At 42.1% G+C, this 22,561-nt stretch overlaps 1 protein-coding gene across 1 annotated transcript; it reads right to left on the bottom strand.

Annotated features, from left to right (window-relative positions):
• Positions 1–12,712: 12,712 nt before the first annotated feature.
• Positions 12,713–21,843, bottom strand: Tmem202 (transmembrane protein 202). Its single transcript, XM_028892535.2, has 5 exons — positions 20,308–21,843; positions 19,849–20,095; positions 14,168–14,317; positions 13,591–13,722; positions 12,713–13,132 (listed from the first exon to the last, which is right to left on the bottom strand). The coding sequence occupies exons 1-5, from the start codon at positions 20,383–20,385 to the stop codon at positions 12,840–12,842; spliced, it is 900 nt and encodes a 299-aa protein (XP_028748368.1). The 5' UTR covers positions 20,386–21,843; the 3' UTR covers positions 12,713–12,839.
• Positions 21,844–22,561: the final 718 nt, after the last annotated feature.

Here is a 22,561-nt window from a genome sequence, read left to right as displayed (position 1 = left end):
AGTATTTGTTAAAATGAATGAAAGAAAGTGAAAGAGATAAAAATGATGAGCCTGGAGCAATTAATTCTGTGTGTGTGTGTGTGTGTGTGTGTGTGTGTGTGTATCTGTGTGTGTCTCTGTCTCTGTCTCTGACTGTGTGTAGCTCAGGCTAGCCTGGAGCTTCTTAGGTAACCTGGAATGGCCTCCAACTCTCATTCTTCTACAGTTTTGAGTGTTGGAATTACAAATGTGTTTTACCTCACCGGGGCCAATTTCTGAGTCATAACCATGATGTGTGTGTATTTGTGTGCGTGTGCGTGTGCACGCGTGCGTGTGTGTGTGTGTGTGTGTGTGTGTGTGTGTGTGTAAATGGATACATTATTGCAATGGTGCAAAGATGAAGTAGTCTCTCTTCTCTTCATATGAAATACTAAGGGCTCCTTGACTTTGGCTGGTGGAATTTTCTCAAGGTTACTGAAGAACGAAGAAATTTCCCCCTTTTTTCTGGCTCATCTTTTTTCCCCATTATATCATGGTATGATTTGGATGATGAATGTCCACTCCAAAGGCCTATATGTCAAAGGATTGGTCCTTGAGGCAACACTATTGGGAAAACTACTTTGTGGGAGGATTATTGAAAGTATCTCATCAAAAGAAATTACAGGGCTGGAGAAATAGTTCAGCTGTTAACAGCCCTTGCTGTTGTTGTAGAGGACCTAGTTCTGTTCCCAGCACCACACTAGACAATTCACTAATGTCCGAAACTCCTCTTTCAAGGGGGTCCAGTGCCCTCTTCGGGACTCCATGGCATCTGTATGCACGTGTTGCACATACCCACACACACTATAAATCAAACTAACCCTTTAAGAAAGAAATTGAGCCAGTTGTGATGGCGCACGCCATTAATCCCAGCACTTGGGAGGCAGAGGCAGGTGGATCTCTGCGAGTCCAAGGCCATCTTGGTCTACATAGTGAGTTCCAGGACACGCAAGGCTATATAGTGAGACTGTGTCTCAAAAAACCAATAGGTAGGTGGTGGGTGGGTGGGTGGGTGGGTGGATGGATGGATGGATGGATGGATGGATGGATGGATGGATGGATAGATAGATAGATAGATAGATAGATAGATAGATAGATAGATAGACAGAAAATTTCAAAAGAAATTAAAATGTCTTTGACTCACTCTCTGCTGGTTTGAGACATGAGCATTCTTGGGAGCAAACCTGTGTTCCCATCGTGGTATGTACCAGTGCCACCTTCCCCAGAAGCCAAATGGATGCCTCTCTCACTTGGTCTTGGATGCAGAACCGTCCCAACTGATCTACTGAAAGCTTTCTCCTTGTCCGTCAGTCTGTCTCAGGTGCTTCTTTGCACGAACAAAGCTCACTAACATTTGCCATTCTAGGTTGCTGAATTAATGCTCCAAAGGGCATCAGTAATTCCCCACTTCATATCCTTCTTTTTTGTATCAAGACCCTAGGATTGAACATAATAAGGAAAGGAGGAGTGTTTGGAGCAAGGAACAGTATACGTGGAAGAAAATATGGTGATGCCCACGCTGGGGAGGCAGACACAAGAGGATCCCCGGAGTTCTCTAGTCTTGTCAAGTCCATAAACTCCAGTTTTAGTAAAAAAATTCTGTCTCAAAAAAAAAAAAAAAAAAAAAAAAAAAAAAAAAAAAAAAAAAAAAAAAAAATTCTGTCTCAAAAATTGAGGTGGAGGGGCTGGTGGGATAGTTCAGTGGTTAAGAGCACTTGCTGCTCTTTCAGAGTTTGGTTCCTAGCAACCACAAAAATGGTTTACAACTGCCTGCAACTCCAGTTCCAGGGCACCCCCCCACCCCGCGCCTTGTGACCTCTGGGGGCACCAGGCACACATGTGGTACACATACACACAGGAAAACTTATGTGAAAAAATAAAAATAAATTTTTAAAAAATTAGGTGGAAAATCATAGCGAAAGGCATTCAGCCCTGACCTTAGGCTTCCACACAGAGGCTTGCACAGTGTGTATGCATGGGATAGCACACATATATGAACACACACATATGCAACATATATACACATATTTCCTAAATTATCTAATGATTAATATAATAATAATAATTTCCCACTAGGTGATGGTGATGCACACCTTTAATCACACTATTCAGGAAGCAGAGGCAGGTAGATCTCTGAGTTCCAGAACATCCGGGGCTACACAGAGAAACCTAGTCTCAAAACAAAACAAACAAACAAATGAAAATCCCAAAACACAAAACTGTTTTCACTCATAATTTTCTTTCAAAAACACACTTTATTTTTCAACATAGAACTGCCACGTCTTTAGGCTACATAGTTTTCAGCTATCAGAATCTTGGCCTATTCTTGCTGTGTCTCCGCAGACATTTATTTCTTCTTTTGGCCAAACCATTCGAAAGTAGGCGATCCATACCATGACGTTTCCCCTCCAGATCTCTCAGTCTACCTCCTAAGCAAGAATATTCTCCTACATACCCACATTATTATTAATTTGGAGGAAAATCATCACGATAATCCAATTCAATCACCAGCATACTTTCTGTGCTCACATTTCCCCAGTTGTCAAAAGAATGTTTAGACACAGAATCAAAGCATTTCACTGCCCGTTACATGTTTCCCGTCTGCAGTTTAAACATCCTGTTACCTCCCTCTGTCCTTCACAATATGTGTCCTTGAATAGCCTGGGCCAGTTATCTTCTAGAATGCCCCACATTTTGGATTTGTGTGAATCTGTCTCTGATGAAACCAGGTCAAACATTGCTAAGCAAAACACTACAGTGGTGATTGTGTATACCTCCCCCTGTGTCGAATCAAGAGGCACATTGTGTGGTGACATCTTGATACCGTGACACTTGCCAAATATTTCCATTGCAAAAGTACATCTCCCCCTTGGAGCCAGCAAACACTTTGGGGAGTGATCATTTGATATTGTTTCCAAAGAACTTGCCACTAGCCTGAATTATACTGGTGATAATAAAATGAAGATTTGAAAATTTTCTCAGACTTTTTATATTTTCTTCCCAAAGGATTGATTTTATTCATGAGTGTGCGTGTGTGTGTGTGTGTGTGTGTGTGTGTGTGTGTGTGTGTGTGTGTGTGTGCGTAAGTGCCCAGGGAGGTCAGAAAGGGGCTGGAGCTGGAGTTACAGGTGTTTGCAAGCTACCCAACGTGGGTGCTGGGATCTGAACTCTGGGCTCTTAACTTCTTGGGCATCTTTCCAGCCCCACCACCTGACTTTTTAAAGACATAAGCCTCAGGCTTATCTCAAATTCCTGGGCTCAGGTGACCTTCCAGTCTCTGCCCACTGAGTACTAGCACGACTGTGCCACCATGCCCAGCTCCCAATTCGTTTTGATGTTACTCATTTTGATATTCAGATTACCCAGTGAAGGTCCTTAAGGTTTTCTTTCCTTTTTGCGGGGGAGATTTTCAAGACAGGGTTTCTCTGTGTAGCTCTGGCTCTCCTGGAACTTGCTTTGTAGACCAGGTTGGCCTTGAACTCAGAGATATCCACTGGCCTCTGCCTTTTTTTTTTTTTGTTTTTTTTGTTTTGTTTGTTTTTTGAGACAGGGTTTCTTTGTGTAGCTTTGTGCCTTTCCTGGAACTCACTCTGTAGCCCAGGCTGGCCTCGAACTCACAGAGATCTGCATGCCTCTGCCTCCCAAATGCTGGGATTAAAGCATGCGCCACCACTGCCTGGCTGCCTCTGCCTCTTGAGTGCTGGGATTAAAGCTGTGCACCACTATGCCCAGCAAAGGTCCTTAAAGTTTTATTTTTCACATTTAGGGCTTTAATCTTCTGGAATTTAGGAAAACTTAGCAGAAAGCAGGGGTCTGGTCATGTCAGCCTCATTATTCAAACAGTCTATAGTTTCTTATTCCCATTTAAAATACTTCCTAAGATGTCACACTTTCACATAAGCATGCCTGTTTCTAAGCTTTCTGTTCTGTTCTGGGTTTGTTTAAACCTGGAGTCATAGTCTAATGTCTTATTACATATTTGATAAATCACCTCCATATAGACAATTTACATCTTCTTATTTTCCAAATTTATCTCAGCCTCCACCCATCACTAGGAGAAGAAAAAGAGTAACAGTGAATTCACAATTGATTAATGTATGTAGTTTGACATTTTATTGGTTCAAAACATTAACTCGTTAGTATTACAAGAGAAACCTGGAAAAGTGTAAAGCCATTCTGGGACATTTAACATAGGAAAACATGAGCAAAGAATAATAAAGAGATTTAAATAAAATATACTTGAATATGCATATATGTAGACATGCACATAGTTACAGTTTCCTTTTTGCTATTATTATTTATTTAAGCTTTCTTGTTTTTTACCTTAGTTATATTTGCTTGTAGTTTGTCTTTGTTAGAACTACTTAATTAATTTTATGTGTATGGGTGCTTTGCCTGCATGTATGTCTATGTACCATGTGCATGCCTGGTGCCTGAAGAGGCTAGAAGACAGATCAGATTCCCTAGAACTGGAGTTACAGACAGTTATGAGCCTCTCTATGGGTGCTGGGAATTGTCCTGGGTCCTCTAGTAGCCAGTGTTCTTAATAACTGAGCCATCTCTCCGGGTGCTGTAGTTCTTCTTTTATTTAGTTTTTGTCCACAGAATTAAATTTTGAATTTAGCAGGATGTAGCATCACCTAGGAGAGAGCCACTGGTGTGCCAGGAGGAGATTGTCTAGATTAGGTTAATTTGCTGAAGACTCTCCTAGAGGTGGGTGTACCATTCCCTGGGCTTGGGTCCTGGACTGCATTAAAAGAAAAGAGAGAAGGCTGCCACCCTGAGCAAATTAAGAGGGCTTGGGACGCCAGGTGGTGGTGGAACACATCTTTAATCCCAGCACTTGGGAGGCAGAGGCAGGCGGATCTCTGTGAGTTTGAAGCCAGCCTGGGCTACAGAGTGAGTTCCAGGAAAGGCACCAAAGCTACACAGAGAAACCCCGTCTGGAAAAACCAGAGAGAGAGAGAGAGAGAGAGAGAGAGAGAGAGAGAGAGAGAGAGAGAGAGAGAGAGAGAGAGAGAGAGAGAGAGCGAGAGAGAGAGAGCTGAGTGAGAGCATTCACTGTTTGCTTTGTCTGAGTATGGATACAATGTGACCAGCTGCTTCAAACTCCTACCTTGACTTCTCTAACATGATAGACTATACCCACAGACAGTAAGCCAAAATAAACCTGGCCTTGAGTTGCTTTTGACAGGGTATTCTACCATGGCAACAGAAAAGGTAACTAATACACAAAATAATGTTTGAAATTTTAAAATATGAAAAATTACTTTTGCAGGCTTGAAAATTCATTGCATCATTCATTTGTTTTAAACAATTTTTTTTGTTGTTTTTGGTAAATGTTTCTAGGGTTTCATTTTATTTTTATGTAATCCTGGAGCCCCAGCCCATACTTCTAGGTAAGCATACCTAGCCATATGAGTAAGTAGTAAGCATACTGAGCCATAGCCCTTAGGGGGTTGGTTTTCATAATTATTTCGTTCATCCTTGATTAATTCTAGATAGTTTGTCCCTTCCATTGTAACTTCTATTTTATCTACTTGTTAAACGTTCTTAAAATGGAGAGTTTTTTTTTTTTTTTTTTGTTTTTTTTTTTTGTTTGTTTTTTTTTTTTTTTTTTTTTTTTTTTTTTTTTTTTTTTTTTTTTTTTTTTTTTTTTTTTTTTTTTTTTTTTTTTTTTTTTTTTTTTTTTTTGTTTTTTTTTTTTTTTTTTTTTTTGTTTAATGAAAAAAAAAAAAAAAAATATAAAAAAAAAAATAAAAAGTTTATTGAATTTGTCAAAAAAAATAATGAATATAAATAGATTGTTCTGTTTTTTTTTTTTTTTTTTTTTTTTTTTTTTTTTTTTTTTTTTGTTTGTTTGGTATTTGGCGACAGGGTTTCTCTGTGGTGTTTTGCAGCCTGTCCTGGAACTTGCTCTGTAGTGCAGGCTGGCCTCGAACTCACAGCGATCCACCTGGCTCTGCCTCCCGAGTGCTGGGATTAAAGGCATGCGCTGCCACCGCCCGCGCGTCTGGCTTTTGTATGTAGGTGCTGACTCAGGTCCTCAGGCTTGCGTACCAGCCACTCTGCCAGCTGAGCTGTTGCCCCAGGCCTCGCTGTTTATCTGAGATGTAGTCTTCCGGAGTCCAGAGAATCCGCCAACTTGCTGTGTAGGAAAAGATGACCTAACTTCTTGCTCTTCCTGTGTTAGCTTCCTGAGTGCTGGGGTTACAGACATGAGCCACTATGCCTAGAATTCTACTGAGTTTTTATTCCAGAACCTACTTTTTCAATGTCTATGCTTTTTAATTAGTTCTTTTTCATTTAAATTTACTCTTGTTTCGTTTCTATTTATCTTTCATAGGTTTGCTCTCTTTTGTTATCTCATTATAATTCAGTCTAAAGTGTTTTGTCATATGTGCCCCCAAGTTGCTTCAGTGGAAAGAATCAATACTCTTGTTGACTGTTAGGTTTTTGTGACATTTCCTTGGCATTCCTACATAAAGGTAACTTTTTTGGGGGAAAAAGGTATTTACCAGACTGTAGTAGCATATGTTCCAAGACAGCCAGGACTACACAGAGAAAACCTAGATAGGTATGTATGTATGTGTGTAGGTAGGTAGATAGATAGATAGATGGATGGATGGATGGATGGATAGATAGATAGGCAGATAGGCAGGTAGGCAGGTAGGTAGGCAGGTAGGTAGGTAGATAAGGTTTTGAGCTGAGGTGATGGTTCAGCAGTTAAGAGAACTTGCTACTTTTTACAGAGGACCTGGGTTTGTTTCCCAGCATTCACGTGGCTGTTAAAAGCCATCTGTAACTCCAGTTCCAGAGAATATAATGTCTTCTGGCTTTCACTGGAACTGCATGTACATGATACACAGATATATATGTAGACAAAACACCCACACACATAAAATAAAAATAAAGAAATCTTTAAAAATAAAATAAAATCATGTTTCCCATAGCTCAGGGTGCCCTGACAATTCACACACCACTATGAAGCTGCAAAGACCTTAATATTCTTGCCTATACCTACTGAGTGTTAGGGTCACGGGTGTATGCCAACCATACTTGGAAATTAACTTTATCACAGGAAAAATCCACCAAGATGAAGTCTCGATTCTGAACATTTATGCCCCAAATACAAAGGCACTCACATTCATAAAAGAAACATTACTAAAGCTTAAAATGCACATCAAACCCCACACATTAGTAGTGGGAGATTTTAACACACCACTCTCACCAAAAGACAGATCTACCAGACTGAAACTTAACAAAGAAATAAATAAAGGATTTAACAGATGTTATGACTCAAATGGACTTAATAGGTATCTACAGAACATTCCATCCTAACACAAAAGAATATACCTTCTTCTCAGCACCCCATGGAACCTTCTCAAAAATTGACCACATGCTTGGTCACAAAACAAATCTCAACAGATACAAAAACATTGCAATAACGTCCTGTATCTTATCAGACGACCGTGCATTAAAGTTAGACTTCAACAACAACAAAAATTATAGAAAGCCTACAATTTAATGGAAACTGAATAATGCCCACCTGAAACATCAATGGGTCAAGGAAGAAATTAAAGATTTCCTAGAATTCAATGAAAACGAAAGTACAACATACCCAAACTTATGGGACACTATGAAAGCAGTGCTAAGAGGAAAATTCATAGCTCTAAATGCACACATAAAGAAGATGGAGAAATCTCATACCAATGAATTAAAAGCACAACTGAAAGCTCTAGAACAAAAGGAAACAAACTCACCCAGGAGAAATAGACGCCAGGAAGTAATCAAATTGAGGGCTGAAATCAACGAAATAGAAACCAAGAGTACAATACAAAAAATCAATGAAACAAAGAGTTGGTTCTTTGAAAAAATCAACAAGATAAACAAACCCCTAGCCAAATTAACCAAAAGACAGAGAGAGAGCACCCAAATTCACAAAATCAGAAATGAAAAGGGAGACATAACAACAGACGAGGAAATCCAGAGAATCATCAGGTCATACTTCAAAAACCTGTACTCCATAAAATTGGAAAATCTGGAAGAAATGAACATTTTTCTGGATAGATACCACATACCAAAGGTAAATCAAGACCTAGATAAACCATTTAAATAGACCAATAACCCCTAAAGAAATAGAAACAGTCATCAAAAGTCTCCCAACCAAAAAAAGCCCAGGTAGATGGTTTCAGTGCAGAATTCTACCAGACTTTCAAAGCAGAACTAATTCCAATACTCTTCAAATTGTTCCACACAATAGAAACAGAAGGAACATTACCAAACTCTTTTTATGAGGCTACAATTACCCTGATACCCAAACCACACAAAGAAACAAAGAAAGAGAATTACAGACCAATCTCCCTCAAACATTGATACAAAAATACTCAACAAAATATTGGCAACCCGAATCCAAGAATACATCAAAAAAAAAAAAAATTATCGACCATGACCAAGTAGGTTTCATCCCAGAGATGCAAGGATGGTTCAACATATGAAAATCTGTCAATGTAATACACCATACAAACAAACCGAAAGAACAAAACCACATGATCATCTCATTAGATGCTGAAAAAGTCTTTGACAAAATACAACACCCCTTCATGATAAAGGTCTTAGAGAGGTCAGGAATACAAGGAACATTCCTAAACATAATAAAGGCAATTTACAGCAAGCCAACAGCCACCATCAAATTAAATGGAGAGAAACTCAAAGCAATTCCACTAAAATCAGGAACAAGACAAGGCTGTCTACTCTCCCCATATTTATTCAATATAGCACTTGAAGTTCTAGCTAGAGCAATAAGACAACAAAAGGAGATCAAAGGGATACAAATTGGAAAAGAAGAAGTCAAACTTTCACTATTTACAGATGATATGATAGTATACATAACTGACCCCAAAATTCTACCAGGGAACTCCTACAGCTGATAAACTCCTTCAGTAAAGTGGCAGGATACAAGATCAACTCAAAAAAAAAAAAAAAATCAGTAGCCCTCCTATACACAAATGATAAAAGGGCTGAGAAAGAAGTCAGAGAAACATCACCCTTTACAATAGCCACAAATGATATAAAATACCTTGGGGATAACACTAACTAAACAAGTGAAGGACCTTTTTGATAAGAACTTTAAATCTCTAAAGAAAGAAGTTGAAGAAGATATCAGAAAATGGAAGGATCTTCCATGCTCATGGATAGGTAGGATTAACATAGTAAAAAATGGCAATCTTACCAAAAGCAATCTACAGATTCAATGCAGTTCCCATCAAAATCCCAACACAATTCTTCACAGACTTGGAAAGAAAAATACTCAACTTCATATGGAAAAACAAAAGACCCAGGATAGCTAAAAGAATCCTGTATAATAAAGCAACCTCTGGAGGCATCACCATCCCTGACCTAAAGCTCTACTATAAAGCTATAGTAATAAAAATAGCTTGGTACTGGTATAAAAACTGACATACAGACCAATGGAATCCAATTGAAGACCCTGACATTAATCCACTCATATATGAACAGCTGATTTTTGACAAAAAAGCCAAAACTATACAATGGAAAAAAGAAAGTATCTTCAACAAATGGTGCTGGCATAACTGGATGTCAATATGTAAAAGATTACAAATAGATCTATATCTGTCACCATGCACAAAACTCAAATCCAAGTGGATCAAAGACCTCAACATAAATCCAGTTACACTAAACTTAATAGAAAAGAAAGTAGGAAGTACTCTTGAACGCATTGGCACCTGAGATCAGTTCCTAAATATAACACCAGCAGCATAGACACTGAGTACAACAATTAATAAATGGGACCTCTTGAAACTGAGAAGCTTTTGTAGGGCAAAAGACACAGTCAATAAGACAAAAAGACAGCCTACAGAATGGGAAAGACCTTCACCAACCCCACATCTGACAGAGGACTGATCTCCAAAGGATATAAAGAACTCGAGAAACTAGACATCAAAATACTGAACAATCCAATTAAAAAATGGGCTAAAGAGCTAAACAGGAAATTCTGAAAAGAAGAATCACAAATGGCTGAAAGACATTTAAAGAAATGCTCAACATCCTTAATCATCAGAGAAATGCAAATCAAAACGACTGTGAGATACCACCTTACACCTGTCAGAATGGCTATGATCAAAAACACTAATGACAGTTAATGTTGGAGAGGATATGGAGCAAAGGGAACACTCCTCCACTGTTGGTGAGAATGCAAACTTGTACAACCACTGTGGAAATCAGTATGGAGGTTTCTCAGAAAATTGGAATCAATCTACCTCAAGACCCAGCCATACCACTCTTGGGCATATACCCAAGGAATGCTCAATCATACCACAAAGAAACATGCTCAACTATGTTCATGGCAGCACTATTTGTAATAGCCAGAACCTGGAAACAACCTAGATGCCCGTCAACTGAAGAATGGATTAAGAATATGTGGTACATATACACAATGGAGTACTACTCAGCAGAGAAAAACAATGACAGCATGAAATTTGCAGGCAAATGGATGGAACTATAAAATATCATCCTGAGTGAGGTGACCCAAACCCAGAAGGACAAACATGGTATGTACTCATAAGTGGATTCTAGATATAAAACAAAGAACAATCAGACTGCAACCCACAGAACCAGGGAGGCTATATGGTAGGGGGGACCCTAGGATGACTGTGGCTTATATTAAGTTTTGGTTTTACTCAAACATACATAAATAAATAAATAAATAAATAAATAAATAAATAAATAAATAAATAAATAAACAACAAAAAAAGAAAATAGATATGGGGGTTTGGAGTATGTTGAGAGAAATAGGGGAGTGATTGTTAACTGATAGACATGGAGTTTTCTTGGCAAAGATGAAAATGTTATAAATTGATGGTGGGGAAACATTGGGGGGGATATACTAAAAATCACTGATCTGTACTTCATCATCATTATTACTAGTATTATTATTGGGTGTCTTTTTTTTTTTTTTTTTTTTTTTTTTTTTTTTTTTGAGACAGGGTTTCTCTGTGTAACAGCCTGGAACTCACTCTGTGGAATGGGCTGGCCTCGAACTCATGGAGATCATCTGCTCCTGCCTCCTGAGTGCTGGGATTAAAGGCGTGCGCCGCCGCTCTCCCGAGGTCGGGTCTTCCGATGAAGTGCTTTAGGTTTCTTGTTCTGCTATGCTATTGAAGAACATTACAGAAGCAGTGAATGCCCTGAGAGGCTGCTTTGCTCTTACATTGGCAGCCTTCGGTCCCTTTGGGCCCAAGTTCCTAACCAATTATTGCTCCCGTCAGCTCCTGGCGGCTGCTTGCTCAGCCTCTTTTCCAAAACGCTTCTTTCTTTTTCTTTTCTTTTTCTTTTTCTGAGCTAAAGGTGTGGACCTGACTCTAATCTGTCTTGAGAGTATGCTGAGCCCGTTCACCCCACAAGAGCCCCCTTCCTCCTCACTTCTGCTCACTGTAGATTTAGAGCACAGGAAGTCTAGGCATTAGTTAAACCCTGGTTTATGTTTTGTTTGTTGTTGATGATGGTGTTTCTGGTGTGCCAATTGTTAGTCTTGTTTTGATGGGGACTCTCTCTCTTTCCTCTTCCCTTTCATCTATTACAAAATGTATTTGGGGTGGAGTATGTCTCTAAGAAAAATTTATTACCCAATTTGACTGAAAATACAGTTAGCTTTGTTGTTGTTGTTGGGACAGGGTTTTTCTGTGTGGCTTTGGCGCCTGTCCTGGAACTCGCTCTGTAGACCAGGCTGGCCTCGAACTCACAGAGATCTGCCTGCCTCTGCCTCCCGAGTGCTGGGATCAAAGGCCTGTGCCACCACCACCTGGTTAGCTTTTTTTTTTTTTCTTTTTTAGAAACTCTTTTTAAAAAGAGAGAGAGAGTGTGTGTGTGTGTGTGTGTATACAGGTGTCCATGGAGGCCAGAAGAGGGTGTTGTGTTCCTTGAAACTGAAATACAAACAGCTGGTTGCTGCCAGATGTGGGTGCTGGGAAGCGAACTGAGGTGCTCTGTCGGAGCAGCTCTCGTAACCGCTGAGCCCTCTCTGCAGTCCTGCTTTAAGGAATTCTTTACAAGCGAAGAAAGAGAAAGACTAATTTATCAGTTTCTAGAGGGGCCATCGATGTGGGAAAGTTCTGTAACTACTGCCCACTGCCCCCTAACAGCTAGGTCCTGTGCTGTTTCTTTCTTAGTGCCCGGATTCTACTCTCCATCATGCTTACACCCTTCTCTCCCCATTTAAAACGTCTGTCCCCAGAGGAGCTGACAGCGCTCAACATCCTCTCAACAGAGCCAAGAAAAGCATTCAAACTACACTGCAGATAAGGATTCTGAACCGGAATGAGTACTTAGCTGACCGACTTGCAGAGGCTGTTTTTGTGCCAGTGATGGGAGCGGCTCACCTTGACTGTGTGAGCCCTCCTGGCACTTGACACTGTCCCAGGAACAGTGTGTGTGTGTGTGTGTGTGCGCGTGTGCATGCGCGCGCACGCGCGCGCGCGAGCTCAGCCACCAGAACAGGGTATTGGATGTCCTCCATCTCCTCATCTCCACTTATTCTTTGAGGAGCCTTGTGGGTGCTGGGATTCAAATTCTGAAGGCCATGATTGTGCATCCAGCACCGTTAACTGCTGAGCCATTTCTTCAGCCCTTCATTATTTTATGATGGTCTTGCATATTTGGACGTAACACACACAAAGACATTTCGCTAGCTTTAATGTTCCTATGGACATGATATCAGAAGGTTTCATGGAATTTGCACAATCATTTCTCACTTAGCCCACCTCTATGTGTAAGACAGCAGGATTTGGCCTTCCCTCTTTCTATCACAGTCTTGTACTTGGCTGTCTCTCCCCTCTCGTACTTGGTCGCCTCTCCCCTCTCGTACTTGGTCGCCCCTCCCCTCTCCTGCTTGGTCGCCTCTCCCCTCTCATGCTTGGTCGCCTCTCCCCTCTCCCACTTAGAAATTGCATCTCAGGACTTGACTTTCCAGCGGCAGCGGGGGCTGTTGTTGGCACTGGCCCGAAGCCTGGCCTGGACTTCTGCCGTGGGGTCTCACTGACACTTGGGTCAGGAGGATGAGATCGGAAAGTTACATAGTTGAGAAAAGAGACGATCCCTAGAAGAGGGGAAAAATTGAGGAGCGGTTTAACAGACAGATGGTCTTCTAGCTTTTAAAAATCATATTCATCATTTCATACTCAGTCTTAAAAGGCTTCTTCTCAGTAAATCCTTCCCTCCCCCGGCTGGGTTAATTTACCCTCCAGTGACTGCACTGCTTTCGACTATTCCAGTCTGGGTTAGAATAAAGCTCAACTCCCCTGGATTTCAACAATGGTGCTATTGTTTTCTGTGTGCCCTTAAGCAAGTTACTTAACCCATCCACACCTCATTTTGTGAGAGAACAAGTTACTAATTCTAGGCTTTTGGTTGTCAAATCTATGCTTTCCCTACCACACCACACTGCCTCTCCACATATAAACCGGCCATGCTTCTATTTCTTCTCGATTCTACCTCCTGTTACTTAAATGATTTCCTGTTCCCTCCTCCTAAGCACAGAGCAGGGGGCTGACTCACCAGCACAGACATGCAAGACGTCACTGCACCAATTAAGATAATAGGCCCACAGGAACACTGACTCCATGGCGCTCTTTGTGTACCATTCAACCTGGGCCAGAAACAGGTTGAGGCAGAGGAACAAGCAGAAAGCTAGGACCATAAGGAAAGATGTCACAGCCTATCAGCATCTCCCATTTGCCTTGGCTGCCACCCCCAGCTCCTCTCTCATTTTCAGGGATCATATCCATGGCAAAGATCAAAAGATGAAAGACTTGGGGATTAGCCAAGATGGGAGAAAGAAGGGGTCCTTCCCTCTTGGTATGAGACAGTTTAAGGCATGTGTTTTGTTTTTGTTTTTGTTCTTGTTTTTTTTTTTTTTTTTTTTTCAGAGCTGAGTACCGAACTCAGGGCCTTGTGCTTGCTAGGCAAACGCTCTACCAATGAGCTAAATCCCCACCCCTAAGGCATGTTCTATGCAATGAGATAGGGCAGGGAGCTGGCCACTTGGTGTGATGTTGGAAGACCATGAAAGCCCCCAGAAAAGCTTAGTTTCCTTAACAGTTTTACCTTGGTGCGTTACCTTGCCAGTCAGTACCTGAGCAGAAGCTGAGGATGGACACCTTCAGATCCAACTCAGCTGACACAATTCCTTTTGCAGGGCGGCAAGAGCTGAAGAGCAAGCCAAGGCCAGTAAGCATGCAGAGGACAGAGATAATGAACAAGGCCCTGGAATATTCGAGGTAATCTACAAGGAGAGGAAAGGCTTGGTTAGTCCAGTAAGTAATATCCTCGAAGAAAGCTGGAGAACCTGCCATCCCAGCACTCAGGACATGGCAATAGGAAGACTAGGGAGTTCCAGGTCAGCCTGGGCTACATAGTGAGTTCCAGGCTAGCCTGGGTTACTTGAGACCCTGTCTCAACTAAGCAAATAAATGAGTATATAATTAAAGTTATATAAAGTCTCAGAGATGGGAGCCAGACAAAATAAGATGAAATAGAGTTTGCCATGTGGTACCATGGACACTAATAAGATCTTCTTTACTAAGTGGACAAAATAAAATGAAATGGAGTTTGCCATGTGGTACCATGGACACTAATAAGATCTTCTTTACTAAGTTTTCATTGTCAGTTCAAATACCGCCCCCATCCCCTTCTGATACGGGGTTTCACTATGCATCCCAATCTGGCTTTGAATTCTTGATCCTCCTGAGTCTGTGCCAGAATTACAGGTACACGCAACCATTACCTGGTTACATGGATTTTCTTTACTGTGAAGACAGAGCCTTTATTGGTAAATTAGGGTAATACATCAATATAGCTGTTGTTAGCTTATAAGAGGAGTGATTGCCATCACAAATTAGCTTAAACCTTTTTTTCATTTTTTAATTCTAGTTCTGAAAGCAATGAATGTTCAATCTAAATATTGCAACGGTCACTAAGTATAATGACACAAGAGGAAAATCAGCCAGTCTCGCTAAGTAGAGTAGCCATCCTTAGCATTTTATTTCATTGTTTTATCTTACTTTGTTTTGTGTTGTTTAGGACAGCTCTCATGTGGCCCAGGCTAGCCTCAAACTGGCTATATAACTGCAGACCTTGAACTCTGATCCTTCTGCCTCCACCTCCCAAGTGCTGAGATTACAAGTGTGCATCAGCATGCCTGGCATTTTCATATTTTTGTTGTTGCTCTTCTTGAGACAGAGTCTCATTGTATAGCCTGGCTGTCCTGAAACCCATTCTGTAGACCAGGCTAGCCTCAAACTCACAGAGATCTGCCTGCCTCTGCCTCCCGAGTGCTGGGATTAAAGACATGGGCCACCACCGCAATCACTTTTCATAGGTTGTTGAGATCTTATTCTATTGTCTAGGTTTGGCCCAAACTCACCATCTCACTGACTTAGCCTCCCAAGTAGCTGGGATTGATTGTGGGAGTGCACCACCCAACTCAGCTTATTTCTTTGTATTATTTTTCTACTCTTTGTATGGAGTGGGTATGATATGAGTTGTTTTTCTGAGGATTTTACAATAAGAATTTTTCTCAGGTACCTGTTGTAAATATCATTTGTGTGTGTGTGTGTGTGTGTGTGTATGTGTGTGTGTGTGTTGTGTTGTGTTCATGGGTGTGTGCATGTGTGCACAAGTGTGTGCAAGTATGTAGAGGCCAGAGGCCAATGTTGGGTGTCTTTCTCAACTACTCATCATCTTATATTTTGAGGCCGAGTCTCTCACTGAACCTAACTACTGATTCAACTGGCTGGACAGTGAGCTCCAGGGTTGGATTTGTCTGTCTGTGCCTCCCTAGAGCTGGGGTTACAGGCACACACCTGCACCAGTTCTGCTGCTTTTTCTTTCTTTCTTTTTTTTTTTTTTTTTTTTTTTGGTTTTTTTTGTCAAGACAGGGTTTCTCTGTGTAGCTTTGTGCCTTTCCTTTCCTGGATCTCTCTCTGTAGACCAGGCTGACCTCAGCCTGCCTCTGCCTCCCGAGTGCTGGGATTAAAGGCGTGTGCCACCACCGCCCACATACTTTCTTACCTAGGTGTTAGGGATCTAAACTCAGATCCTCACACTTGTACTTCAAGCACTTTGCTGACTGAGCCCCACAGACACAATTTTCAATGGCTATAAAAGTAGTCTATCACAGACACTACTTTGCCCAGTGAACTTGGAGTTGGTTTCTCTGTTTTTTTCTCTTATGATGTGCCTAGCATTTGTAGGCCTTGTCAGCTGGAGACTACAAAATGGAGTTGCACTTACTTTAGCTTCTATACTGCAATGATTTCAAGCCCAAACTTACAGGAATATAGGAATTTTTCTGAGAGTTCCCGAGGCCAGCCTGGTCTACATTGTGAGTTCTAGGACAGTCAGAGCTACAGAGTTGAGATCCTGTCTCAAAACAAACAAACCAACAAAGGTTATTTGAGTTTTACCCAGGTGAGGTGGCATTTACAGGTAATCCCAGAATTTAGGATGCACAGGCAAGAGGATTGCAAATTCTAGGTTGTCCTCACCTTCATAGTCAGCTGGAGGCCTGAGAAGGCTACATGAGACCCTATCTAAAAAATAAAATAAAATAAAATAAAAGCAAGCTAAATAAAACAAAGCTGTTTAAAAAAAATTGCCTCATAAATTTTATTTTGTTTTCTAAAGCCTGTTCCTTATGCTAAAAAAAAAATCATTTCCATTGATAGAAATCATAAGCCTGACCACAACAAGTTAGCCACATTAAAAAAGAAAATAATTTAAAGGCAGCATATATTCTAAAGACTGGGTCACTGAGAATGAGCAGCCCATGTAACCTGGAGACCCATCAGTCCAGATGGTTCTGTATGAAGCCCTGTGACCTAGGTATCTTTTGCAGTACTCAGCTCTCAATACCCCCAATCAGTCCTTGTCTGCAGCAGAGAACTTGGCCCGAGTTGGATCAATTTGATTATTATGCTTGGAAATGTCGATTTCCTCTTTTACGTGTGTGAACTATTGAGCTGTAAGGCTAAGCTTGGATATCACCTTTTGGCACTGACACTCTAATAAACAGGAAAACCTGGACTGTGGAGATAAAACAAAACATAAACAATGATGAGTGTCAACTGGACATTAGAGAGCCTGAGTGACTCCATGGTTTGGTTTTCTTTGTCTGGGAGCCCAGTCTTGAATCCCTTCACACCCTCTGCACTTCCTGCCCTTGGCAGTTTATGACATTCTTATCTTTTTTTTTTTTTTTTTTTTTTTTTTTTTTTTTTTTTTTTTCTCCAGACAGGGTTTCTCTGCGTAGCTTTGCACCTTTCCTGGATCTTGCTCTGTAGACCAGGCTGGCCTCGAACTCACAAAGACCCACCTGGCTCTGCCTCCGGAGTGCTGGGATCAAAGGCGTGCGCCACCACTGCCCGGCTGACATTCTTATCTTTAAAAAAGTTCACCCTTAAGCTTACACTAGTTCACATGATTCTGGTATCTGTGTGTGTTTGGTGGCGGAGGGGGGAGCAAGATGGCTCAGTGGGTAAAGGCACTTGATGCCAAGCCTAAAAACCTGAGTTGCACCAGGCAGCGGTGGCACACGCTTTCAATCTCAGCACTCTGGAGGCAGAGGCAGGTTTATCTCTGTGGGTTCAAGGCCAGCCTGATCTGCAGAGCTAGTTCCAGGACAACCAGGGCTACACAGAGAAACCCTGTCTCAAACACCACCTACCCCCCCTCAAAAAAAAAAAAAAAACTGAGTGGGATCCCTGGGACCCACAGGGTGGGAGAAGAAAACCAACTCTGGAAAGCTGTGCTCTGACTTACACAAATGTGCCACAGCATATACATACCCATGTATACACAAAAATTTTAAAAAATGTATAACACATACATGTTAACATGCATACACACACACACACACACACACACACACACACACACACACACACACACACGAGTGGTATTTGAAATATGTCTGGCTATGTAACCCAGCCTAGTCTCAAACTCACACTTTTCCTCTCTCTACCTCCAAGGGATGAGATTACAGGCATGTGCTCTCATGCTTAACATACTCTTTTTTTTTCTGAGACAAGACCACATGATCATTTTCTTTTTCTTTTTTTTTTCTTTTTCTTTCTTTCTTTCTTTTTTGTTTGTTTGTTTGTTTGTTTGTTTTTCCAAGACAGGGTTTCTCTGTGTAGCTTTGGAGCCTGTCCTGGATTTCACTTTGTAAACCAGCCTGGACTCAAACTCACAAAGATTCGCCTGGCTCTGCCTCCCAAGTGCTGGGATTAAAGGCGTGTGCCACCACTACCCGGCAATCATTTTCTTTTTGAGATAGAGTTTTGTGTAGCTCAGGCTTTCTCAAACTGACTTCTGATCCTCCTGTCTCTACTTTCTGAGTGCTAGGATTATAACCAGATGCCACCACACTTGGCTAATGCTTTGCATAAACCTTGCACATGGTAGGCAAGCACACAGTCTACTTAATCACAACACAGCCCTCTATTTGAGACATGGTCACTCTATGTAGCCCTAGCTGTCCTGGAACTCACTATGTAGACCAGGCTGGCCTTGAACTCAAAGAGACCCTCCTGCCTCTGCTTTTCAAGTGCTGGGATTAAAATGTGCATTACTACTCACGGCACCCTCCATTTTTAATTTTTCTTTTTGTGGAATTGGGGACCTGTGATGTCTTCCTGCTGCATCAACTGCCAGACATATTCCCAATCTGAATTTAATCTTCAAAGGACGAAGGCACTCTGTCTGAGAGTTCTAAGATACAGAGTGCACATCCTCTGTCCCCATAAGGGGAACATGTACATCTATTCATCCTGCGATCATCTCTAACTTTACCCCTCCATTCCTAAAAAGCCACATGGATCCTTGCAGCTTCTTGTGAGCAAGCAAGGCTTAACCTCAGAGTCTAACCCTCTCAATGAACCAGTTCTACTCACAAGAGTCTTATGCCACAAATTACACAGCCCAATGAAACACTTCAGTGTTTACAACATCTGTATTTGCTTAACATTGCTTTTGTCTTTTAATCTACCTAACAAAACAAACAAACAAACAAAGTAAACCAGAACCAAAGGTCCTAACACTGAATTCAAACCTTCATGTCCTATAGAACCAAAACTCTTTCTACTTATCAAGAGATTCACTTTTTTGTTTTGTTTTGTTTTTTGAGACAGGGTTTCTCTGTGTAGCTTTGCGCCTTTCCTGGAACTCACTTGGTAGCCCAGGCTGGCCTCAAACTCACAGAGATCCACCTGGCTCTGCCTCCCGAGTGCTGGGATTAAAGGCGTGTGCCACCACTGCCCCTGATTTCAGCTTTTGAAGGGCAGCAAGGTTAGCTGTCAAAGTGTTGAAACTCTTAGGACCTTTGGTAAAAAAGGGCCCACCTGTATAGGTCAATAAGAAGCCTTGATCTAGCTGGGTTCCAGGAAAGGCGCAAAGCTACACAGAGAAACCCTGTCTGGGGGAAAAAAAAAAAGCCTTGATCTAGAAAGAGGAGTGGTCCACATAAAACGGATACCCAAGTATCAATCGTGTGTGTCACCTGTATCCAAACCTGTCCCAAGCTTACATAGTAGCATCTTATAAATGTCAAAAGAATACCACCAGCTTATAATCATTTGGGACAGGAATCAACCTGGGTGAGGAAAGAGGACGTAATGCCGGATACCAGTAGAAAGGGCAGTCATATTCACAGCTTGTCTCAGATCCAAAGATCTTGAAGGAAGAAAGGCAAATGCGCAATGTGGCAGAAAGCTCTGGGACAGCGGGGCCTGTGGCACTGACTTGTGTGGCACTCACAGGGTGGCTTGGGTGTGTGGCTCCAGCACAGCTCATGGTGGCATAAGGTCCAGAGTCCTGCGTAGAGCTCAAGGCCACTGTTGGTCACCAGGAACTGCACCCAGCTCAGTGGGGCCGTGATGATGAGCAGCAGGATGCTAAAGCCAGAGAGGCTGCCACAGAACATCCGGGTGTAGGTGTATGCCTGATCCACGTACTGCTGCCGCTTCCGGGCTGACATCAATTGTTTGTCGGTAGGAAGGGTGGGCTACGAGGATGAGGGAAACAGTGCCCGAGAAGCTAGCCTCAGCTACCCAAAGTCTCCTGTCTCTCTACCTCAATATCCCCAGGTGGGTTTAATTTGTACACCTGTTTCCTTACCTCTTGTTTAAAAGTCAACATTTCTAAGGTGGTCTTTTCTGTCTAGCTCTGTCCTTAAGTCAAGTCCCCGTCTTCCCCTCTGACCTTCTGTCTCCTCACCCTTTGGTATTTCCGGTTCCCTTTTACTTTGGAGACCTCAGGACTGTAGAGGGTCATGGCTTGTTCCTTCCTCCCCATCTTGGCAGCCAGTTTACTTTCTAACTGCCATGGAATTTGTCTCAACGCCTCCTCACACACGGCCAGAAGAATCCTTGGTACAGATCCTGATTCTCTTTCTCATTCTCTCTCTCTCTCTTTTTTTTTTTCATTCTTATCACACCAGGAAGAAATCACCACTATGTGTGTGTGATGGGGGGGGGGGGTGTTCCCTACTTCTCCAACTTTATTAAACAATTTACACACACATTCTTGGAAGTTGTGTGTCAGGCTTCATGCCAGCTCCTGAAATGTGAAGATAAAGACGGTTCTCTCAGAATAAATTTCACAAGTGTAACTCCAATTTCAATTGTTTGTGATTATCACTCAAGACTGTGAATGTATCAGTCGCCAGTAGCCTACACAGTTCATGCATTTGCCAGAACTAAGGGTCCCTATACACTTGTAAACCTGTCAGTCAGGGCCTTCCTACAGCATCCATTTCCTCTCTTTCTTACTCTGCTTCCTTTTTTTTTTTTTTTTAATTGATTTAAAATTTTTACTAGTGTGAGGCTGTGTCTGTACGTGTGTATGATGGGTGTTTTGTAGAGATCAGAGGAGAGTTCATTCTTTCCTTAACCTTCACACGTGTTCTGGGAATCTAACTTGGGTCACCAGGCTTGTCCAAAGTGCCTTTACTCACTGAGCCGTCCAGCCGTCCTCTCGATCCCTCTTTTCGATGTCTTCTGTTCATATAAGGACACTCTGCTACTTACACACTGCCGACAGAGCCCATTATAATGCCAGAAGCCACTGCCCTGGACACTAAAAGTGACCCCTCTTCAAGAGAGTGTGGTGGTGCAAGGCTCTACATGAAAGTGAGAGCTTTCCCTGGCCTACCTCGGCCCGCCGATGCCCTAGTGACACTCGTCTCCTTTTTAAACAACTCTCTGCCTCTGATCCTAACCCCTCACCTCCAAAGAACTCAAAGAATCAAAGATGCAGGGCAGACATCATTCTGTCCTTCAGACTTCTGGTTGTTTCAAGTCTATACTCTGCCACATCGCCAGCTCTCATTTTGTACACATATTAACGCTGGTTCCTAAATCTGGTCTGAATCTAGATGCTGACTATAAGTTTCTTCTAGCACACCCTCTTCCCCAAGCCCATGACCTGTTGAAGCCTGTTCTGTATGTTGGCTGGTGAGAACCACAAGTTCTATGCACTGGTTCATGTCCATGCTGCAGCATGCAGAATTCCTTGTGTGTGGTGTATTTGTATGTGACATGTACTGACATGTGTGTAACTGTGTGTACGTATGGAAGCCACAGGTTGACATTAGCTGTCTCCCTCAATCACAAGCACCTTTTTTTTTTTCTCACTAAACCTGGAGCTTGCCAATATGGCTAGACTGGCTAGTCAGGCCCAGGGAGATTCCTATCCCTACCTCCCCAGCACTTGGGTTACAGATGCATGCCGCTGCTCCAGGCTTTGTGTGTGAGTATTGGGTATTGAACTCAGTCCTTTTTTTTTTTTTTTTTTGGTTTGTTTGAACTCACAGAGATCCGCCTGCCCTTGCCTCCTGAGTGCTGGGATCTAAGGCATGTGCCACCACCGCCCCGTGAACTCAGGTCTTCTTGCTTGTATGACAAACACGTCTTTTCTCTAAGGTTGTGTTTATTTTTATTGCTAATGATATGTATACATGTGTTGGAATGTGCGTGTCAGCGCAGGTGTCCACAGAGACCAGAGGAGAGTGCCAGGTCTCCTGTGAGCTGCCCGGTGTGGGTGCTGGGAACTGAACTCGGCTCTCTGGAAGAGCAGCCTGAGGTGCCTCTTTTCTAACTGAGCTCTCTCCCCAGCTCCTGCTGATCTCAACTACAGGCTTGTTGTCAACATCAGCAGGCAAAAGCACAAGAGCGTATATAAGGACAATCACGATGAAAGAAGGTAGATGAAATTAGAGAAATAAGAGATTTTCAGAAGAAAGGTAGAGAAGAGGTAGAGAAGCTGTATTTTAAAGGGATCCCTCAGGTAGTCAACATAGGGAACATTTAGGGCGATGATATATGCCAAGGCAGGAAGTCCTAGCACTATGACTCGACTAGGTACAAGATAAATGGTAGAAGTAGGTAGGGTGGCTCACACCTGTGATTTCAGCTCCGAGCAGTCGTAGGAAGAATAATCACCCACGAGTCTGAAGCCAGCCTAGGCTTAC

Source organism: Peromyscus leucopus, chromosome 7 (genome assembly GCF_004664715.2).
Source record: "Peromyscus leucopus breed LL Stock chromosome 7, UCI_PerLeu_2.1, whole genome shotgun sequence".
Classification (NCBI taxonomy): Eukaryota; Metazoa; Chordata; class Mammalia; order Rodentia; family Cricetidae; genus Peromyscus; species Peromyscus leucopus.
The sequence above is the reverse complement of the archived record's forward strand: the minus strand, read 5'-3'. Positions and strand labels throughout refer to the sequence as shown.